This window comes from Onychostoma macrolepis, chromosome 22, assembly GCF_012432095.1.
Source record: "Onychostoma macrolepis isolate SWU-2019 chromosome 22, ASM1243209v1, whole genome shotgun sequence".
Lineage (NCBI taxonomy): Eukaryota > Metazoa > Chordata > Actinopteri > Cypriniformes > Cyprinidae > Onychostoma > Onychostoma macrolepis.
In genome coordinates this window covers 20,383,268-20,405,458 of record NC_081176.1, presented here as the reverse complement: position 1 = coordinate 20,405,458, position 22,191 = coordinate 20,383,268, and the positions used below count along the sequence as shown (strand labels likewise).

At 41.1% G+C, this 22,191-nt stretch overlaps 2 protein-coding genes across 2 annotated transcripts; both read left to right on the top strand.

Moving 5' to 3' along the window:
• The first annotated feature begins 11,636 nt into the window (after positions 1 to 11,636).
• LOC131531010 (granzyme A-like) lies at positions 11,637 to 13,475 on the top strand. The gene is given in 4 exon segments (XM_058761557.1): positions 11,637 to 11,641; positions 12,960 to 13,202; positions 13,204 to 13,226; positions 13,321 to 13,475. Coding segments are annotated over 4 exon segments (426 nt in total).
• Positions 13,476 to 19,956: 6,481 nt separating this feature from the next.
• LOC131530808 (granzyme B(G,H)-like) lies at positions 19,957 to 21,215 on the top strand. Its single transcript, XM_058761272.1, is given in 6 exon segments — positions 19,957 to 20,014; positions 20,169 to 20,319; positions 20,457 to 20,542; positions 20,545 to 20,597; positions 20,701 to 20,949; positions 21,057 to 21,215. Coding segments are annotated over 6 exon segments (756 nt in total).
• The last annotated feature ends 976 nt before the right edge of the window (positions 21,216 to 22,191 follow it).

Here is a 22,191-nt window from a genome sequence, read left to right as displayed (position 1 = left end):
GCCACAAGACAATAAACTCTCTAATCAGACAAGAAGATCTGAGAGAAAGACCATTTGGTCCACTCACCCATCCTTCCCCCCTGGGCTCATGGTACTGGTCACTGAAAGAACTCAAGTTGCTACTCTTACATAAATATTTACTGTATCTTAAGAATTAATGATCTTAACCCTTTCATGTTTGGTATCATTTTAAAGGTCTCGGTGCGATGGGTAAACTGGTCTAAATTTCACAGTAGTCATTTATATTATGGGAAATATTGGAAACTTAAGTGAATTCTGTACCTCTGTTGTGGGCGGTCTCCTTTCAAAACCTGATAAACATTGCTCTACAGGTGTGACCATTTGGGGCACGAGAACATCTCTTCCTGAGGCTTCTCATCCCCCATACACAGATCTAATCTGTTTTGGGGCAGAGAATAAATGTTTATGAGCCTTTTGTTCTGGTAGTATTTAAGGGAAAGTTGCAAATCAGTCGGGGCGATTTGTAGCCAGATCAGCCCGTAGTGTGGAGGGTATTTACCGTATTGACCCGAATATAAGACGATGTTTTTTCCTTGGAAATACATCTGAAAAAGCGCTTTCGTCTTATATTCAGGGTCTAGACTTTGACATGTCAATAATACACCCACAACAATAGGTGGCGCCAAAAACGCATTAAAACGAGTGTGCCTTGAAATATGTAATGTAATGTGTGTTGTAAAGATCGCGAATGAAAACAAATGAAAAAGAAAAGCTTACAGCAGCATGATCGTGACTGTCATGTTAGCCTGGTGGGACCAAACTTCCTCTGTAAGTGATTTTAAAACAGAAGACAGTACCCAGATTTGAAGACTACAATAAGATTTCACGTCTACTGATAATAACATTTTGGTAGGCTACTATGAGTTGGATAGCCTAATTGTTATATAATTCAGATGGGCTACCTGTTATTTCAATGGTATATCGAAATTTCCCAATGTCATTGTTGGTACATTTTACCAGTATTTACCATACTTTCAAAACAAAAAATAGAATTGGAAAAATATGCAATATGAAAATAATTTAAGAATAAATGTGTTTTACAGAGAGAGAGAAAAAAAAAAACAAGATTTGGTTTTCAAAAAGCCTTTTTCCAACAGGTACATCTGGAAAAAGGGGGGTCGTCTTATAATCAGGGTCGTCTTATATTCGGGACAATACGGTAATATGTTCCATACTATGTATCTTCTTCTCGAAGCCAGGTAAACATTTTGTTCTTAGATTCATCTTTGAACAACTGTTATGTATTTTATTATTTTTTAATTGGCTTCTTATGGTTTTATTATGTAATTGGCAAGATACGTTTACCTGAGTAATAATAAATTGTTATATTTGATTTATTCTGATCTCTTCTGAAATCATTTTTTCAAGTAGATTAATGTGTAGGGGTATTTCCGCAAATCTGCGTTAAGGACAGATCACACCAAAGCACTAATGGATGAGCCATGGGGAGCACCATGAAGGAGACTTTGGATTTCTGACTGTCGCTGGCTTAACACGGTGTAGCTCTCGTGGTTGTAGGGAAACATACACTGTTTGTTATGAGTATGCAGGCACAGCTCACTTAAAGGTATTATAACCGCTCTGCACCCTCTGAGTAAGTTCAGAACTGACGAGTTTGGGTCGTGGATTCACAAAAAAATCGGCCGAAGTGTAATTCCTATGCGATACCTAGTCCCTAATGAACGAATAATTGAAAGTATGGGATTTTCAGAATAATCAAATATCTAAATTAATGTACAATCGATATCTGTGATCAGTTTAATTGTAAATATTGTCTAAATTTAATGATCACTTGAAATTGGAGTCAGATCAAGCACGGAGTTAGACTAAAATTGAAACTAGATCGTGATAAATTCAGAAGCGCGAGTAAAAGACCGAACATGCATTAAACCTTCGACCAGGCCGCTGGATTCCGTTGTTTGGACTAGCGGGTGGATCCTTACATAAGTTACTCTTCAGCGGATATAACTTAAACTACACTTAGCTTTTACTAGTACTTTTATTATTATTTATTTTTTTGTTCATTAATGTCATATTCTTTGTTTTTGTAGGTCCCCCTGTAATGGTTCTTTTGATTTCTCCCAACTTCACTAACTAATTATATCCTATAATTATCTCCTCCTGTGAGAGCTCTTCGACCGCTGCCACAACGTCAGGGCCCAAACCCTCCTCCATCGACTGTAGGTGAACTAAAAACAACTGATAACAGCTCTCAGTGATATGTGTCGGGTCCCCGCTATATTAGCAGCAACACTCACAAATGTTCACAGAACAAGCGGGAACCCAGTGTGCCTGTAGCTTTCTATATTTCTGTTTTATCACGTGATAGAAAATCTAAGGCCTTCTCAAGCCGTACGGCTGATCCATCTAATCTGCGGCCTGTAATGCACCAATCTAAGATTGCTGTAGAGACAAAATGTAATTCCATCAAGTTAGCATTTTAAAACATTCGCTCACTAAAAAATAAATCATTTCTGATCAATGATTTTATAACCACAAACAACCTGGATTTTATGTTTCTAAATGAAACATGGCTTGAAGACAGCTGCAGTGCAACAGTCCTCAATGAAACAGCCCCTCCTAACTTTAACTTTACAAGTGTCTGCAGGACTGTTAGGAGAGGTGGAGGTGTAGCTGCTCTATTTAAAGATGTTTATCAATGCAAGCAAGTGTCATTTGGTCAGTATTTGTCCTTTGAATATCTAGGTATTGTGCTGAAAGGTGCTCCACGCATTCTGTTTATCATTATTTACAGGCCTCCAAAATACTCTCCAGCCTTTGTTGAAGAGTTCACAGAACTGTTATCAATGATTTCCTCAGAGTTTGACTGTTTTACTATTGCAGGGGATTTTAATATTCACATAGATAATGCAGAAATCAAAACAGAAAAATAAATTATTACTGTTTTAAACACTTTTGATCTGATCCAGCATGTGCATGAACCCACACACAATCGTGGACACACTCTAGATTTACTCATCAGTAGAGGTCTAAACATTTCATCCATTGTTGTTAAGGATGTAGCACTATCTGATCACTTCTGTATTTTCTTTGATATATTGATCTCTGTTACCACTGAATCTAGATCTGTCTCTGTCAGAAAGAGATGCATTAATGAGAACACTAGTGCGCTATTTATGAAGGCTATATCTTTAACACCAAGCATTTCTGCAGACTCTGTTGATCTTCTCCTGGATTCTTTTAACTCAAAAGTTAAGAATGTTATTGATGATATTGCTCCGGTAAAGGTCAGCAAGAAGACTGGCAGACAAAAATCACCATGGAGAAAATCAACAGCAGTTCAGAGTATGAAAAGACAATGCAGAAAAGCTGAGCGGATGTGGCGGAAGACAAAACTTGAAATTCACTATAGCATCTATAAAGACAGCCTTCATGCTTTCAATGTGGAACTAGCCACAGCTAGACAGGCCTTCTTCTCAAACCTTATAAACAGTAACTCAAACAACTCTCACACTCTTTTTGCTACTGTGGAGAGACTGACAAACCCCCCAAGTCAGATACCCAGTGAAATGCTCTCCGATAGTAAATGCAATGAGTTTGCTTCCTTCTTTTCTGAGAAGATCAATAATATCAGAAAGGAGATTGGCATATCTACTTTTGCAGAGGTCACACAGATTCGACCGCAATTTCAAAAAGAAGTGACTATGTCTGTTTTTGAAACAATTGATTGCAAAATTTTGAAAGAAATAGCACAGCACCTTAAATCATCAACCTGCTATCTTGACACGCTTCCCACATCTTTTTTCAAAAGTGTGCTTAACTGTTTAGAAGCAGATCTCTTAGAAGTGGTGAACGCTTCACTTCTTTCTGGGACTTTTCCAAACTCCCTGAAAACTGCAGTTGTTAAGCCCCTTCTGAAAAAGCGCAATCTTGATAACACAATGTTGAACAACTATAGACCAATATCAAATCTTCCGTTCATAGGTAAGATTATTGAAAAGGTAGTTTTTAATCAGCTGAACAACTACTTAAACTTAAATGGATACCTGGACAATTTTCAATCTGGTTTCCGAACACATCATAGCACAGAGACAGCGCTTATTAAGATAATAAATGATATTTGCTTCAATTCTGATTCAGGCAAAATATCAGTTCTGGTATTACTAGATCTTAGTGCTGCGTTTGACACTGTTGATCATAACATACTTCTAGAGAGACTGGAAAACTGGATCGGGCTTTCTGGGATGGTACTCAAATGGTTCAGGTCATACTTAGAAGGGAGTCGTTATTATGTGAGTATACGAGAGCATAAGTCTAAGTGGACGTCCATGACATGCAGAGTCCCACAAGGCTCAATTCTTGCACCACTCTTGTTTAGCCTGTATATGCTCTATTAATTGCCTATCACAGCTATGCTGATGATACCCAGATTTACCTAGCCTTATCTCCAAATGACTACAGCCCCATTGACTCCCTCTGCCAATGCATTGATGAAATAAACTGTTGGATGTCCCAGAACTTTCTTCAGTTAAATAAGGAGAAAACTGAAGTCATTGCATTTGGAAACAAAGATGAAGTTATCAAGGTGAATGCATACCTTGACTCTAGGGGTCAATCAACTAAAAACCAAGTCACAAATCTTGGGGTGTTTCTGGAGACAGACCTTAGTTTTAGTAGTCATGTCAAAGCAGTAACTAAATCAGCTCAAAACTATCATCTCAAAAACATTGCAAGAATTAGATGTTTTGTTTCCAGTCAAGACTTGGAGAAACTGGTTCATGCCTTTATCACCAGCAGGGTGGATTATTGTAATGGTCTCCTCACCGGCCTTCCCAAGAAAACCATTAGACAGCTGCAGCTCATCCAGAACGCTGCTGCCAGGATTCTGACTAGAACCAGAAAATCTGAGCATATTACACCAGTCCTCAGGTCCTTACACTGGCTTCCAGTTACATTTAGGATTGATTTTAAAGTACTTTTACTCGTTTATAAATCTCTAAATGGCCCAGGACCTAAATACATTGCAGATATGCTCACTGAATATAAACCTAACAGACCACTCAGATCATTAGGATCAAATCAGTTAGAAATACCAAGGGTTCACACAAAACAAGGGGAGTCTGCTTTTAGCTATTATGCCGCCCGCAGTTGGAACCAGCTTCCAGAAGAGATCAGATGTGCTAAAACATTAGCCACTTTTAAATCCAGACTCAAAACTCATCTGTTCAGCTGTGCATTTGTTGAATGAGCACTGTGCTACGTCCGAACTGATTGCACTATTCTTAAATGTTTTAAATTCTTTTAAAATCAATTTTTAAATCACTTTGTTTTTATTGTTGTGATTATTATTATTTTTAATGTCTTATTATTTTTAATGACTATTTCACTTCCTTTTATGTAAAGCACTTTGAATTACCATTGTGTATGAAATGTGCTATATAAATAAACTTGCCTTGCCTTGCCAGACAGCAAGCAGTGTCGGCCCAGATCCGGCCCACTGTCAGGTGTGGACGGAGAGGCAGACACAAGGTTAGTGGAAGTACTTTTCTTAATTTATTTCCTTTCCACAAACTTAACTCAAACTCAAAGGATTTCAAACAAAACATAAACGACGATCTAAGAGATCGGTAAACATAGACTGTGAGTCCAACACCCAGGCTTTTCCTCTTCCTAGAGACAGGTCGGTATGAAGGCGTACGGCACAGGAGGTCCTGGAATACCATGAGGTGAGTAGAAGGTAAGTAGCTTGCGACCTCGAGACCAGCCAACGAGGGAATGTGGTGAGTGACTGATATAGTGGCTGGTAATTGATGACAGGTGGTAATTAGTATTCTGGTGATTGTGAGCGGGTGCAGGTGGTTGGTGTGGAAGAAGTTGTGGGTGGATCCGTGACAGTACCCCCCCCCCCCCCACGGGTGTCTCCTGGCGCACGAGGCCGACGGCGAGGGCGACCACGTCCTCTTGGGGCAGGGCGGTCGGGGTGTGACTGGTGGAAGTTAGAAAGAAGTGAGGTGTCCAGTACATCCTCTCGGTTAACCCAAGATCTTTCTTCGGGGCCGAATCCCTCCCAGTCCACTAGGTATTGGAGTCGGCCGCCCCGTCGCCGAGAGTCTAGGATTTCCTCGACTTGGTAGATGGTCCCACTGGGGTCGGCCTCGGGAGGAGGAGGTACTTCGGGCTCTGTGGAAGGAGGAAGAATGGGATTAGTGTATGGTTTTAGCAGGGACACATGGAAGGTAGGTGAGATGCGGTAAGTGTTTGGGAGCCGGAGCTCGTAGGTGACTTCGTTGATTTGTCTGATTACAGGGAAGGGACCGACATAGCGAGGGCTCAGTTTTTTGCAGGGCAGACGGAGGCGAATATCCCGCGTTGAGAGCCAGACTTGGTCGCCGGGTTGGTAACGGGGCGTGGCGGCGCGGCGGATATCTGCCTGTTCCTTGTGCCTCCGTACTGCCCGTTGGAGATGTACATGTGCCGTGTCCCATACTCTTTCGCTCTCTCGAAACCATGAATCCACAGCGGGGACTTGGAGGCTCTCCAGTCCAGGGAAGAGCGGTGGCTGAAATCCAAACATGCATTGAAATGGGGTGAGTCCGGTCGTTTCCTGCCGCAAGGAGTTTTGGGCGTACTCGGCCCAGGGCAAATATCTGCTCCATTGGTCCTGGTGGCGGTGGCAGTAGGCACGCAGGTAGCGTCCAATCTCCTGTATTTTGCGTTCAGTTTGGCCGTTGGTTTGTGGGTGGTACCCGGAGGATAGACTAACTGAGACTCCAAGCAGTCGGAAGAAACTACGCCAAACTCTGGAGATGAATTGAGGTCCTCGGTCGGAGACGATATCCTCGGGTAAGCCAAAGTTGCGGAATACATGTTGGAATAGAGTTTCGGCTGTTTCAAGAGCAGTGGGTAAGCCTCGTAAAGGGATTAGCTTGCAGGCTTTTGAAAACCGATCCACGACAACGAGTATGGTGGTGGATCCGTTGGATGGTGGTAGGTCAGTGGCAAAGTCAATCCCGATATGAGACCAAGGTCGGCGTGGGATAGGTAAGGGAACGAGTTTTCCTTCGGGTAAGTGACGGGGGGTAGAGACAACGGCACAGACGGCACAGCCCTTGACGTAACGGACCACGTCCTGGTTCATGTTTGGCCACCAGTACTTGTGTCGGAGTAGTGAGAGTGTGCGTTTACGGCCCGGGTGGCCGGATCCCGGAGATGTGTGAAGTGAGTCTAGAAGAGGGAGACGGAGGGTAGACGGGACGTAGAGTTTCCCGGCGGGGATTCCTGGCGGAGCAGGCTCAGATTGGTTGGCGGTTCGGATCTGATCATCCACTTTCCAGATGATGGGGCAAGCGAAGATTTTGGGTGGCAGGATGGGCTCTGGATTTTCGGGTGATGGATCGGGTTGGTAAAGACGGGATAGGCGTCGGCTTTGAGGTTCTTGTGTCCTGGACGATAGGTTATCGTGAATTTGAACCGAGTGAAGAAAAGGGCCCAGAGGGCTTGACGGGGTTAAGGCGTTTGGCCTCATGAAGGTACTGAAGGTTCTTGTGGTCAGTAACCACCTCAAATGGATGTTGTGATCCCTCGAGCCAGTGCCGCCATTCCTCAAGTGCTAGTTTAATTGCCAGCAACTCGCGGTTCCCGATGTCATAGTTTTGTTCAGCAGGTGACATCTTCTTTGAGAAGTAGGCACATGGGTGAAGCACTGGAGGTTCACCCTTTCGCTGGGATAACACGGCACCAACTCCCACTGTTGACGCATCTACTTCCACCACGAAGCTACGGTTGGGATCCGGATGGGTGAGTGTTGGAGCGGTACAGAAGGAGGTCCTTAACTTTTGGAAGGCTTGTTCTGCTTGGGGTGTCCAGGTAAGGGATTTTGGTTTTCCTTGGAGGAGAGAGGTTAGAGGGGCCGACTGATGACTATAGTTGGCTATGAAACGCCAATAAAAGTTAGCGAACCCGAGGAATCGTTGGAGCTCCTTGATGGAGGACGGTTGTGGCCAATTCCTTACGGCCTCCACCTTGGTAGGGTCCATCTGTACACCATTTGCATCAATGACATAACCCAAGAAGTGGATCTGGGTTCGATGGAATTCGCACTTTTCAAGTTTGAGGTATAATTGGTACTGGCGGAGACGTTGGAGGACTTGGGCGACGTGGTTTTGGTGTTCCTCGAGGGTGGTTGAGTAAATCAGGATATCGTCAATGTAAATGAGCGTGAATCGATTCAGAATGTCCCGGAAGATTTCATTCATAAAGTTTTGGAATATGGAGGGTGAGTTTGAAAGGCCATACGGCATAACCTGATATTCATAGTGCCGGTGGGTGTAATAAAGGCCGTCTTCCACTCATCGCCTTTCCATATGCGGATTAAGTTATAGGCACTGCGAAGATCGAGTTTGGTGAAAAGTCGGGCCCCACGAAGTTCTTCCAGGGCAGCCGGGACCAGAGGTAGGGGATAGGCAAACTTGATCGTTTGTGCATTTAGTGCCCTGTAATCGATGCATGGACGGAGGCCTCCGTCCTTCTTTGCGACAAAGAAGAAACTGGATGCTGCGGGTGATGTGGAGGGCCGGATGAATCCTTGCTGTAGTGCCTCTCTCACGTATTCCTCCATAGCGGCGCGTTCAGGGATGGAGAGCGGGTAAACATGACCTTTGGGCAGTTTGGCTCCAGGTAACAGGTCTATGGTGCAGTCCCAGGGTCGATGTGGAGGAAGGCAGTGGCGGCCGTTTTGCTGAACACGTCTTGGTATGGAAGGTAGGCCTGAGGAATTTTGACTGAGGTAAGCGTGGTAGGGCTCTCAACGGTGGTGGAATTAAGTGGGAGAGATGGTGGGGCTTGGTGAGGCACCGGCAGTTTGGTGAGGCACTTCTTGAGGCAGGACGAACTCCAGCATAGGATTTCTCCCGACCTCCAATGTACGTCTGGATGATGTTTAGCGAGCCAAGGACGACCCAGGACGACATCCACGACTGCCTCCTCTAAGACGAGGAAGGAGATCTGCTCCTCATGAAAGTGTCCCACCCGGAGCGTCACTTCTGGAGTGTGGTGGCGTACCAGTCCCTTACTCAGTGGTTTGCCCTGAATGGTGGAGATTCGATAAGAGGTGGTACTTCGAATTCGAGGTAGTTGAAGGTGAGTGAGGCTGGTAGAAGAGATGAAGTTTCCTGCGGCTCCGGAATCAATGAGGATTTCCACTGGAAAGGATTGGTTAAGGTAAAGAATTAAAGCGCGATTATGCGGAATCTGGGAAACGTCAGGGTGGAGATGGACCGTACTCACCGAGGAATTCGTGAGGGCTTAACGGGACAGGAAACGACGGTGTGACTTCCCGAACCACAGTACATGCACAGGTTTTGGTCCTGCGGCGAGCCCGTTCCTCCGGGGACAGGTGATACCGATCCACTTGCATGGGCTCTGGGACAGACGGAACGGATCCTGATAAGGTGGGTACTGGGGACGTCTCTACATGACACGCATTCAGCTGTTGGGAGATGTGTAGGGATTTCTGTAGGAAGCCTTCCAAACCTACGGAGTCCTCGATTACCGACATCTGCTGTTTTATAGAGGTTCGAGACCTCGTCGATAGGCGGCGAGCGCTGTCTCATTCCACCCACTGCTAGCGGCCAGAGTACGAAAGCGCACAGTGTAGTCATGGATGGACATGTTGGCTTGTCATAACTGGAAGAGTTCTTCATGCACCGAGAGGGAGGAGGCGGGATGGCTGAACACCTCGCGGAAATGGTCGGTGAATGCATCCAGGGATCGCACGATGGGGCTGTGTGAGTTCCAGATCGCCTCAGCCCATTGCAGGGCTCTTCCAGACAGCAGGGACATGATGAAAGCTATCTTTGTTCGATCATTCAGGAATTGGTGAGTTTGAAGCTCAAAATATAGTGAGCACTGAAGCAGAAAGCCACCACAGGTGGCAGCGTCGCCGGAGTAGAGAGTGGGTTTGGCCATAGGGCATCCGGAAGGAAGTGGAGGGCTCGGAGGTGGTGGTAGGGCTTGGAAGGCACGCACTAGTTCGGAGAATGGGTCTGGCGTCGGGAGAGCTTGGTCTTCCATTTCCCGACTTTCTTTGCTGGGCTGGTCTTCTGTCAGGTGTGGACGGAGAGGCAGACACAAGGTTAGTGGAAGTACTTTTCTTAATTTATTTCCTTTCCACAAACTTAACTCAAACTCAAAGGATTTCAAACAAAACATAAACGACGATCTAAGAGATCGGTAAACATAGACTGTGAGTCCAACACCCAGGCTTTTCCTCTTCCTAGAGACAGGTCGGTATGAAGGCGTACGGCACAGGAGGTCCTGGAATACCATGAGGTGAGTAGAAGGTAAGTAGCTTGCGACCTCGAGACCAGCCAACGAGGGAATGTGGTGAGTGACTGATATAGTGGCTGGTAATTGATGACAGGTGGTAATTAGTATTCTGGTGATTGTGAGCGGGTGCAGGTGGTTGGTGTGGAAGAAGTTGTGGGTGGATCCGTGACACCCACATCTGGCCTGCATGGATTTCACACGGGCCAGATGTGGGCTGGATCTGGGCCAAAACTATGTTGCTATCTGGGTAATAACTGCACCCAGGAACCTTCTGATGGACTTCTTAGGTCTTTCTTAAAGGAACACTCCACTTTTTTGGAAATAGGCTCATTCTCCAACTCCCCAGAGTTGATAAGTTGAGTTTTACCGTTTTGAATCCATTCAGCCGATCTCCGGTCTGGCGATACCGATCCACTTGCATGGGCTCTGGGACAGACGGAACGGATCCTGATAAGGTGGGTACTGGGGACGTCTCTACATGACACGCATTCAGCTGTTGGGAGATGTGTAGGGATTTCTGTAGGAAGCCTTCCAAACCTACGGAGTCCTCGATTACCGACATCTGCTGTTTTATAGAGGGTTCGAGACCTCGTCGATAGGCGGCGAGCGCTGTCTCATTCCACCCACTGCTAGCGGCCAGAGTACAGCGCACAGTGTAGTCATGGATGGACATGTTGGCTTGTCATAACTGGAAGAGTTCTTCATGCACCGAGAGGGAGGAGGCGGGATGGCTGAACACCTCGCGGAAATGGTCGGTGAATGCATCCAGGGATCGCACGATGGGGCTGTGTGAGTTCCAGATCGCCTCAGCCCATTGCAGGGCTCTTCCAGACAGCAGGGACATGATGAAAGCTATCTTTGTTCGATCATTCAGGAATTGGTGAGTTTGAAGCTCAAAATATAGTGAGCACTGAAGCAGAAAGCCACCACAGGTGGCAGCGTCGCCGGAGTAGAGAGTGGGTTTGGCCATAGGGCATCCGGAAGGAAGTGGAGGGCTCGGAGGTGGTGGTAGGGCTTGGAAGGCACGCACTAGTTCGGAGAATGGGTCTGGCGTCGGGAGAGCTTGGTCTTCCATTTCCCGACTTTCTTTGCTGGGCTGGTCTTCTGTCAGGTGTGGACGGAGAGGCAGACACAAGGTTAGTGGAAGTACTTTTCTTAATTTATTTCCTTTCCACAAACTTAACTCAAACTCAAAGGATTTCAAACAAAACATAAACGACGATCTAAGAGATCGGTAAACATAGACTGTGAGTCCAACACCCAGGCTTTTCCTCTTCCTAGAGACAGGTCGGTATGAAGGCGTACGGCACAGGAGGTCCTGGAATACCATGAGGTGAGTAGAAGGTAAGTAGCTTGCGACCTCGAGACCAGCCAACGAGGGAATGTGGTGAGTGACTGATATAGTGGCTGGTAATTGATGACAGGTGGTAATTAGTATTCTGGTGATTGTGAGCGGGTGCAGGTGGTTGGTGTGGAAGAAGTTGTGGGTGGATCCGTGACACCCACATCTGGCCTGCATGGATTTCACACGGGCCAGATGTGGGCTGGATCTGGGCCAAAACTATGTTGCTATCTGGGTAATAACTGCACCCAGGAACCTTCTGATGGACTTCTTAGGTCTTTCTTAAAGGAACACTCCACTTTTTTTGGAAATAGGCTCATTCTCCAACTCACCCAGAGTTGATAAGTTGAGTTTTACCGTTTTTGAATCCATTCAGCCGATCTCCGGGTCTGGCGATAGCACTTTTAACATAGCTTAGCATAGATCATTGAATCCGATTAGACCAGTAGCATCGCTTTCAAAAATGACCAAAGAGTTTCGATATTTGTCCTATTTAAAACTTGACTCTTCTGTGGTTATATCGTGTACTAAGACCGGCGGAAAATGAAAAGTTGCGATTTTCAGGCCAATTTGGCTAGAACTATACTCTCATTCGGCGTAATAATCAGGAACTTTGCTGCCGTACCATGGCGCAGCAGGCGCAGTGATATTACGTAGATCCTGAAAGCAGTCCCCAGCTATATTATAACCAGTTACCCAGCTGGGGACTACTTTCAGGCTCTGCGTATCACTGCGCCTGCTGCGCCATGGCACGGCAGCAAAGTTCCTTGATTATTACGCCGAATGAGAGTATAGTTCTTAATCATATCAGCCTAGAAAATCGCAACTTTTCATTTTCCGCCGGTCTTAGTACACGATATAACTACAGAAGAGTCAAGTTTTAAATAGGACAAATATCGAAACTCTTTGGTCATTTTTGAACGCGATGCTACTGGTCTAATCGGATTCAATGATCTATGCTAAGCTATGCTAAAGTGATAATTATTATAATTATTATAATAATCTTTTAAAATTATTTTTTATTTCTTATATTATTTCTTTTTGACATAATGGAAAATATTTAATTAAGATGTCTTCTTGACAACAACAACAACTAAAATGATTATAACATTTTTGTTATTCTCAGGAGAGCAAACCAATAATGTAGAAAACAGAGTATCTTTTTAAAAGGTACTTTAAAATAATAAATAAAACAAACCTTGTCTATGAGGGCTTTTGTACTAACCTCAAAAATAGAAGTATAATCAACTGCGGTTCAGTCTTACAAAAGATTATAAAATCTCTCACTATCTCACTATGTTAATAATAGTGTTTTTGAATTACAGCTACAGGAAAAGGTCAAACTAAACCACTATGTAAACTGGATATCATTACCAAAGAAAGGAGAAGATGTCGAGGTGAATACTCTCTGTAGTGTCGCCGGCTGGGGAAGACTGTGGACTGATGGCCCATTGAGCAGTCGTCTAATGGAGGCAAACGTGTGTTTAATGAATGACAAAGAATGTTACGAGAGGTGGGGAGATAATTACTACACAGTCTCACAGATGATGTGTACATGGTGGATTCTGCAATGTACGTACACAAGATGATCTTTTTAAATTCATGAACTGGTTTTAACCGATATATGGCACTTCAGTCATGTGTTGATCTGTGTTTTTTGATCTGTGGAGATTCTGGGGGTCCTTTGGTTTGTGGAGACACTGCAGTTGGCGTCGTATCATTTCGTCTCATCGATCTCTGCAATTCACCTGAGTATCCTAATGTGTACACTAAGATTTCAGCATATCTTCCATGGATTCACCAAATCATTAGAAATCTTAAGTGACCTTAAGTGAAGAAATGTTTTTCTTGGATTCTTCCATAAACTTCTTTCAATAAAAGTATCACATGGAAAGCATTGAAGTGTCCTCATTGTCACCACCATATATATCCTAAAAACTGTTGGCCAAGATTTATTTATTTATTTATTTATTTATTTTTTTTGACTGGTGAAAAATAAAGTAAAATAAAATAAAAATAATAAAAACAACATTCAACTTTGCAATTTCCTAAACTCACCACTAGAGATTAGTTGAAGGTTTCCTCTCTCAGGTTTTTTAATGGCCTACTACAGCATCACAAAGTAAGGTTTTTTTGTAAGAATGACATGCAGCTACATGCTCTACATACAAGAGAAAAGAGGAAGGTGTCTTTGGTGGCTTCAAGCTGCAAGCCTTTTACATCACATGTAAAGGAATTTGTAGAAACTTACCAAACCACAAAAAATTGTTTCTAACTGAAACCCTGGTAAATGAAGAACACTTACTGAATTTTGAAGTTCAATTAATGACTTCTGAACTTTAAACAAAAACTGAAAAATAATTTTGTATCTCAGTCTTAAATAACAAAAAGCCAGTAAGGAGTAGACTTATTTAATGTAAACTATTAGTCACACCATCTTCAATTCATTGTACGTTACTTTCAAAATATCAGCTGTCTAAACCAAAGTTAATGTGTACAAAAACCATTAGACTTCTCCATACTGCAAGGTTTTATATCTGTCTTGTGTCCTGCTGTTAGTGCAGAGTGCTTATGATACCTTATGATCAGTCCTGTAGTTCTGTGGATTTTGCACTGAGCAGATTTGTTGAAGAAAATGTTGAAATATATAAAAATATACCATAGGGAGAAAATGTCTGTTTATCAGAAAACACACGGATCAAGCTCAGTAATCCTATCCAAATATTTCACATGAAAGCTGATTAATATTTTATGTAAAAAAATATGCAAGATTATTTCATGGAGACATAAAATCCACCAAACTGTACAAATGACCCATCTATAACCAATAGATAAGTTTTCCAGATAAGTTTTTTAAAATGCAATAAAATCAGGAATCTGTGATTTGTTCATTCTCTTTAACTTTTATTTAATTGACAAAAGTACAAAGAAAAGTTTTCCAATGTTTTTATTGAAAATGTACGACCAGTCACGAAAAGGAAACTCAGACAACGATGATCACAGACTGCTGAGCATCTGAAGTCTTGTATCAAGTGAGATTAAACAAAACGTTTGCCTGCAAAACTTTAACAACTAGTATCCTGAATTCTCAAAATATTAAGCAATGTAATTAAAAGGAAATTTGATGTGACAGTGCCACTTACCGCCACTGGTGGTGATCTGAGTGGACAACTCTAAATGTTTTGAAGGTGCCTGTGAGCCTCAATGTTTACATTTTTAGAGGAGATAAACCCATGAATGCCAAGCGTATAGTATTCGATGAACGATAAAGTTTAAGGTTTAAGAAAATGTATTTGGATGTAAAAAAATTACTTAACTTTTAACTTGATTTACATTAAAATGTGACGTCAAGTGCTCCTGTCAAGCCAGTCTCCACAAAAATAGGGTATGTTCCAGCATGTTCTTAGGAAGATACTTGACAACTTCCTAATAACTGCACTCAGGAACCTTCTGAAGAACTTAGTTCTCTCTATAATTCTTTCCCAAGATTTTCATGAATCTGACCCCTGTTCAGAGGGCAGCTGTGGTCATCAGCTCATCTGTGGTTCCAGCAGTTTGACTGTAATGTTCTACCACATCCATCTTGAACATTATGAAACTGCTCTGCTTTTGCGACACAAACTATCATCAATTAAGAGATTATTGTAATGCAAATAAAAATCTAGGCCAACCGAGTAAAAAATAAACAACTGTGCATTTAATTACTTCACAGATCATCAGAACTTTTTAACAATCTGATCTATACAAGACCTCCGTCAACAACATAATGTTGATCAATAAAAGTAAATAAAAGTAATTGTCACTATAAAGAAATTGGGGAAAAATATGTAAATGTTAAAAAGTTGGCCTGTGGTAACCTTTGATTTGGCCCACCTTACCATCCGAGAAGAGAACATTTTTTGTTTGTTAGTTTTACTGTTGAGCTACAAAAAAGTAAACTGAAATTACAATTTTAAATTAAATCTGATTTAGGCTATATATTTTTTAATGTATATGCACAATTCATAGTGTAGCGACACACGTGCTTTGCAACACTCAACGTCAGTCAGCGTCAACGAATTAACAAGACATCGGCGAGCAAATCAAGGCAACGGCAGGTGCGTTCTCTGCCTTTTCAGATGCAACTAATTAAGCTTCAGTGTGATTCAGAACTGAAACAGACTTCTACAAATGTGTCCCAGCAAACAGGTACTCAAAGAAACAAACTTACTCTCACCTACATAATATCTCAAATTTGTCTGTACGTCAGCTACAGCCCAATCTGGAAAAACTTCTGAAAAATAAGGACCAGCTTCATGTCTCTCATTAGAGGTCACTGACATTGCAACCACATGTTTTTTATTGCTTACAGCTTGATTAGTGTAGTCAGCATTGAACTCCATTGTATTATTAAAGGTATTGTTTATGTTTTTATTGTAATAAGTTCATTGAACAATCTTTAAATATTACAATATTTAAATGTATAATTACACTGGAACAAGGACACCTTCAAATAAAGTGTAACCAATGTTTTGTTTATTTTTAAATATTATGAAATAAACAAGGGGAACCCATGACAACTTTTGGTATTTGATACAACATTTACCTTAATTGGCCCAATTCAATCAAGTTTGATTTTTGCCCTTCATAGGAAAATGTTTGGGTACCCTGCTCCAGACTTAAGGTCTCTGCACACTGAGTTCAACATTTTCGTATGCGTTTTTTCGTTTCGTTATCCTAAAAATTCATCATGCACAGAAACCAATGTGTATTAATTAATCCATTGCGAAAAAATTTGCAAAACAGTACTAAATGGAGTCTTCAAGCATTGACGATGATTTTGTTGACCTCTTGCTTCTTAAAAAAAAGAAAAGAAAAGAAAGGAAATATTGGGTCCATCCAATCCTGAGATATAGAGAGGACGGAGAGTTCCCCCTACTTATTAAGGAGCAGCGGGATTATCAGGGGCGATTCAAAGTTTACTTCAGGATGTCAGTATATCAATACTAGAGCCACATATTAAAAAGAAGACCACCAATTTCTCAAGGCCATGCTGTATTGTGAATAAATCACAGCTGAAGGGTGTTGTTACTGAAAATTTAGCAAGCTTCTTTTTCTTTACGTTGTGTAATAAAGTGTGTTTGTGGTCTACTTAATCAAAAAAGGCACTTTATATTCTGTGTGTAAGGTTTTATATTTTGTAACATAATGAAAGAAATTTGTTCGCATTTTTAATTGGGTCACTGAAAGTGAAAACAGCTAGAGCTGGTAAAGGGTCTGTCACATCAGTGAAATTTCTCAGGCAAAAATATCCATTGTCTATTATAGTGTAGAGATGTGTGAAGCACATCTTATACAAAAGTCACTTTCAAACCAAATGTCTTTCGTTTTTTGGTTATCGCTGTGAATTTGTGTGAAGAAATCTTTCTCCCTCACGTGAAATTCACGATGGCCTAGATTCCTACAGAATTTGAAAGTTGGAAGAGTTTTATGGTGTCTTAGAGATTACATATGTTGTGTGTGAGATAAATAATTGATTCAATTTAATGCCAAATAATTCCATTATCTATCAAAGCAAAATAACTAAATAGTATTTGCAACAGGTTTGTCATCTCTGCAATGCCCTCAATTCATCACTAGAGGTCACCATCCCCAGCTTTCTAAATTGGACTTCTAAATGGACAACATACTTCATCCATACTGAGCAAAAAAAGAAACATCCTTTCACATTCAGTTGAGTCTATTCCTGGAAATTTCTTTAATGTGTAAATTTTTGTATTACCATTAACGTCAACAACTGAGACATGAACTGCACACGTTTCACAGACATTTGACGAACAAAAATGGAACAATGTGTCCCTAAACAAACCAGCAACCTGCTCCACCAGCATCAGCTGCTTTTAATTCTAGTGCATCTCATCCTCATGAACTGCACCAGATTTGCCAGTTCTTTAATGCGAGATGTTACTTTGCTCTTCCACCAAGGCATATGCAAGATCTCAAACATGTCTGGAGGGACACATGGTAATACGTGGTTCAGGATCTAGATTTGAGCGTGTGTCTGTATAAACACCACCTGTGTTATTATGCAAGTTTTCCATTCATATGTAATGATATTTATGGTTATGAATTGTAAAATATTCAAGTACCCAAATGTACGTTGAACTGCTAAATACTTCTAGAATTTGACCAAATCATCCGTTGCCTTAAAATTTGACCACAAGGATTAAATATAGCTGCAAGCAACGATGACGGGCCCAAGCCATCAGCGCAACCGCCACCCGGTAGCATCAAGAAAAAGAGGCACAGCGGGCACATGCATATACAGTAACCCTCTAGCAGTCTGGTTTTAAGGGATAAAGCAATTAAAGGGTTAATCTAAACCATCAAGACTGTGAAAGACAGTTACTTTAATAAATCACAATGGCAACACCGTTCAAGTTATTCAAAAGCCGTTCGCAATTTAAGTTCCTCAATGTTTTGTAATCATGTTGACAAAGTTTGGTGTGAATTCTAGGATTTTCATAGGACTAGTGTTTTTTCCATATTTTCCCAAATATCCACATTCAAATCAAAATAGCTGACTTCCTGTTGGTCGTAGCTAATGACTGTAAATTAGAAAGTTGTCCGGCTTGATGAGAACAATATTAGTTTAGTTTAGTTTAGTTTCCTCTTCCACGCCCTTTTATGAGCTTTTGCCGGTGTCTAACTATCATAAATGCAATGTGTGTGTTAAGTTTCATTAAATTCTAAGCATGTTAAGGGCCTTAAAAACACCAGAAAAGAATATTAAAATTTGAGAAGTTGCCATGGCAACACTATTTTAGGTATCAATAATTCCTTCACAGTTTTACATCGGCCATATTTTTACATTATTCTGAAGTTTAAAGCAAATCAAATAAATATAACAGGGTGCATTCAAAGTGTTTTAAAAAGTAACACACTTCCTGCTGCCAGTTGGTGGCACCACGACCAAACCGTTTGAGATATCAAAAATCTCCCTCACAATTTTTCATCCCCAATGTCTTGAGATCATATTGACCGAGTTTGGTGGTAATCGGGTAAAAAACCTAGGACGAGTATATCAAATTCCAGAGCATGTGTTTTTCAGAAATCCCTAAATAGACAACTTCCTGTTGGGCAGAGCCAATGACATGCAGTGCAAAAGTTGTTTGGCTCGATGAGATCTATAGGTGTACCAAGTTTCATATGTATACATTCAAGTTTTTATGATATATGGCCCTCCGTATTCCAGGGGGCGCTGTAGAGCCCCTTTGCCATGCCCGTGTACCACTCTCTGCCTGGCCCTAATGGCCACAGATTCCAAGGTGTGTGCCAATTTTCAAGAGTTTTTGAGCATGTTAAGGGCCCTAAAACCCCCAAAAACCTTGACAAAAAATAATAAAGAACAAATAATCCTAAGGAAAACAATAGGGCCCTTCGCCCCTTTGGGCTTGGGCCCTAACAAGAACACTATTTACTCACCATTGTGTCGATTATACCACAAATTGGGGGGTGGAGGGTGGGAAACAACTTACGGGCAGCTCAACACCGCACTTCTTTTGTTGTATATATATAATGAAGAATGAAGAATTATATATAGAGAGAGAGAGAGAAAGAGAGAGAGAGAGAGAGAGAGAAGATACTTTCTGACACTTAAGCGTTTAAAAACATATGAATTAGATGCAAAATGTCACATCAAGTAGCATTTGCAATGATGCTAGACCTAAGATTTCAACATAAGAAAGTGTCCAAACATTTTTGTCTTCATTTTGAAAATTTTAAATTACTGTGTAATAAAGTGTATTTGTGCCCCTGGATGTATTCTGGTGTTTTCAGAGTCAGTAGAAAGTCTCTTCACTGTCTTAAGTTATTATAACTATGACCTTAATTGTCTGCCAACTGTAAACCATTAGTCTTGGTGCATGTGCAGTAGTTTATGGTTTATTGAAAAAGCATGGGAAAACATTGTTAACCCTATCCAAAAAAGATTTTTACATTTAAAATTATCTTTAAAAGAAGGAAACACACACAACACCTGTGTTATGTTGGTTTTCCATTCACAATGGTATTTATGGTTATGAATTGTAAAGTATTCAAGTACCCAAATGTATGCTGACCTACTTAATACTTTTAGGCCAAACCATCCGTGGCCTGACAATGAGACCACAAAGATTAAAAGCACAATAGTGACTCATCACTGTGTCATATATATATTTATTCCACAAACTGAAGAAAAAAAGACTAATGGGCAGCTCAGTGTCTCAACCTATCCTTATAATTATATATAGTGTTTTGTCAGTGAGAGCTCACTGATTGTCTTCATGATGACCATCATCTCTCTGCTCCTGCTGGCCTCTCTGCTGCCACACCTGACCTTCACTGGTGAGACTGACTGACTAAACTGCATATTAATTAATCACTAAAAGATGTATTAATCACAACCGAGATGTAAGCATGGTTTCTGCATTTTTGCTGATTCCTTATTAAGGTGTTTCTTGTACGGTGAATAAGTCGACTAAATGTATTTCTCTCTCAGCTCGTGTGAATGTGGGTATAGTGAACGGCCAGGAAACAACACCCCACTCCAGACCTTACATGGTTTCTCTTCAGGAGGACAAGGAACATGTCTGCGGTGGATTTCTCATCTCTGATGAGTTTGTCTTGACTGCTGCACATTGCCAAAACAAGTAAGACTTTTGTTGTCTAAACTACATTATTGACTGATCATTGATGGAGTTTTTAGAGGAAATTATAGTATGGTTTACAAAGTTTATCATTAAATCTAAAAAAGGGGCATTATACTTCTAATACTTTCTTATAACAGAAAAAAGAAACTGACAGTTGTGGTTGGTGCACATAACCTGAAAAATGAGAATGAGGGGTCTGTCCGCATTGGAGTGAAGTCCTACCGCAGCATCCAGACTATTGCAGTGATTCGCACCGGAATGACATTATGCTTTTGAGGGTATAAAATATTTAATATCCAATATAATAAACAATGGTTTAATCTTATGGAGGGTGATTAAATCAGAGTTTTTTTTTCAATTTTATTTTTTATTTTTTAACAGCTAGAGAAAAAAGTCAAACAAAGTAAAACTGTTAACATGATCTCATTAATAAAAAATAAAAAAGACACTGAATCAGGCACTGTCTGTAGTGTTGCTGGCTGGGGACTGCGGACTAATGGCTCTGCGAGCGATTGCCTAATGGAGGCAAAAGTGAAGGTAAAGAATAACACAGAATGTGAAAGAAGATGGGAAGGGATCTACTCAGTCTCAAAGATGATGTGTGCATATAGCCATGGTGGATCTTGCGACGTACGTACAAAAGATGATTCACAGAATTGAATCATTTACGAACTGAGTTTCACTCAGATTAAATTTAAATATGTTTTAAGTCATGTGTTGATCTGTGTTTTTAACAGGGAGATTCTGGGGGTCCTTTGGTTTGTGGAGACACTGCAGTGGGTGTCACATCTTTTGGATATAAATTAAGCTGTATTGCACTTAAGAAACCTAATGTGTATACTAAAATTTCAGCATATATTCCATGGATCCACCAAATCATTAGAAATGTTAAGTAACTTCATGAAAAAAGTGTTGTTTTTTTTCTCAAATTCTTCCATAAATATTTCAATAAAAGTATCACATGGCAAGCATCAATCAATCGAAATTGTACTCATTGTCATGGCCATATATAATTTCCTTATTATTACATGGGAAGCACATGTCCAAAGACAAGTTGGTGTTTTTAATGGCCTACTACAGCAGCACGAAGTAAGGCTTGGGTCAATTGTAAGAACAACATGCAGCTACATGCTCTACATACAAGAGAAAAGGGGAAGATGAGTTTGGTGGCTTCAAGCTGCAATCATTTTACAAAGGAATTTGTAGAAACTTACCAAACCACAAAAATTATTTCTAAACGAAACCCTGGTAAATGAAGGACTGCTACTGATTTTTGAAGTTCAATTACTGACTTCTGAACGTTAAACAAAAACTGTAACTTCATTTTGCACCTCACTTTAAAACAAAAAGCCAGTAGAGACTAGACTTTTTTAGTGTAAATTATTCCTCACAGCATTTCTAATTCATTGTATGTTATTTTCAAACCAACAGGCTTTGAGCCGTCTAAGTTAATTTGTACAACAACTATTAGGCTTCTCCATACTGCAGGATTGTATATCTGTCTCGTGTCCTGCTTTTATTTGCAAGCTGTATGAATGATCCATCTACATTCAGTGATATATGCCACAATCCACCGGCCACCATATGTGCCACTATAAACATAGCAGCATGTGCCAGCGGCTTCTGTGCGTAAATCTTTCTGATTTCTGTTTTTTAAAGTTTTCGTCAGCATGTTCTTAAGAAGACATTTGACAACTTCTTAATAACATCCTGTAGACCTTCACAGATCATCAGAACCTTACAAAAAATATGATCAATATTTAAAGGAATATTTTGGGTTCAGTATATGTTGAGCTCAGTCAACAACATAATGTTGATCACAATAAAATTAATTTCCACTTGTCACTTTAAAGAAATTAGGGCCAATCTGTA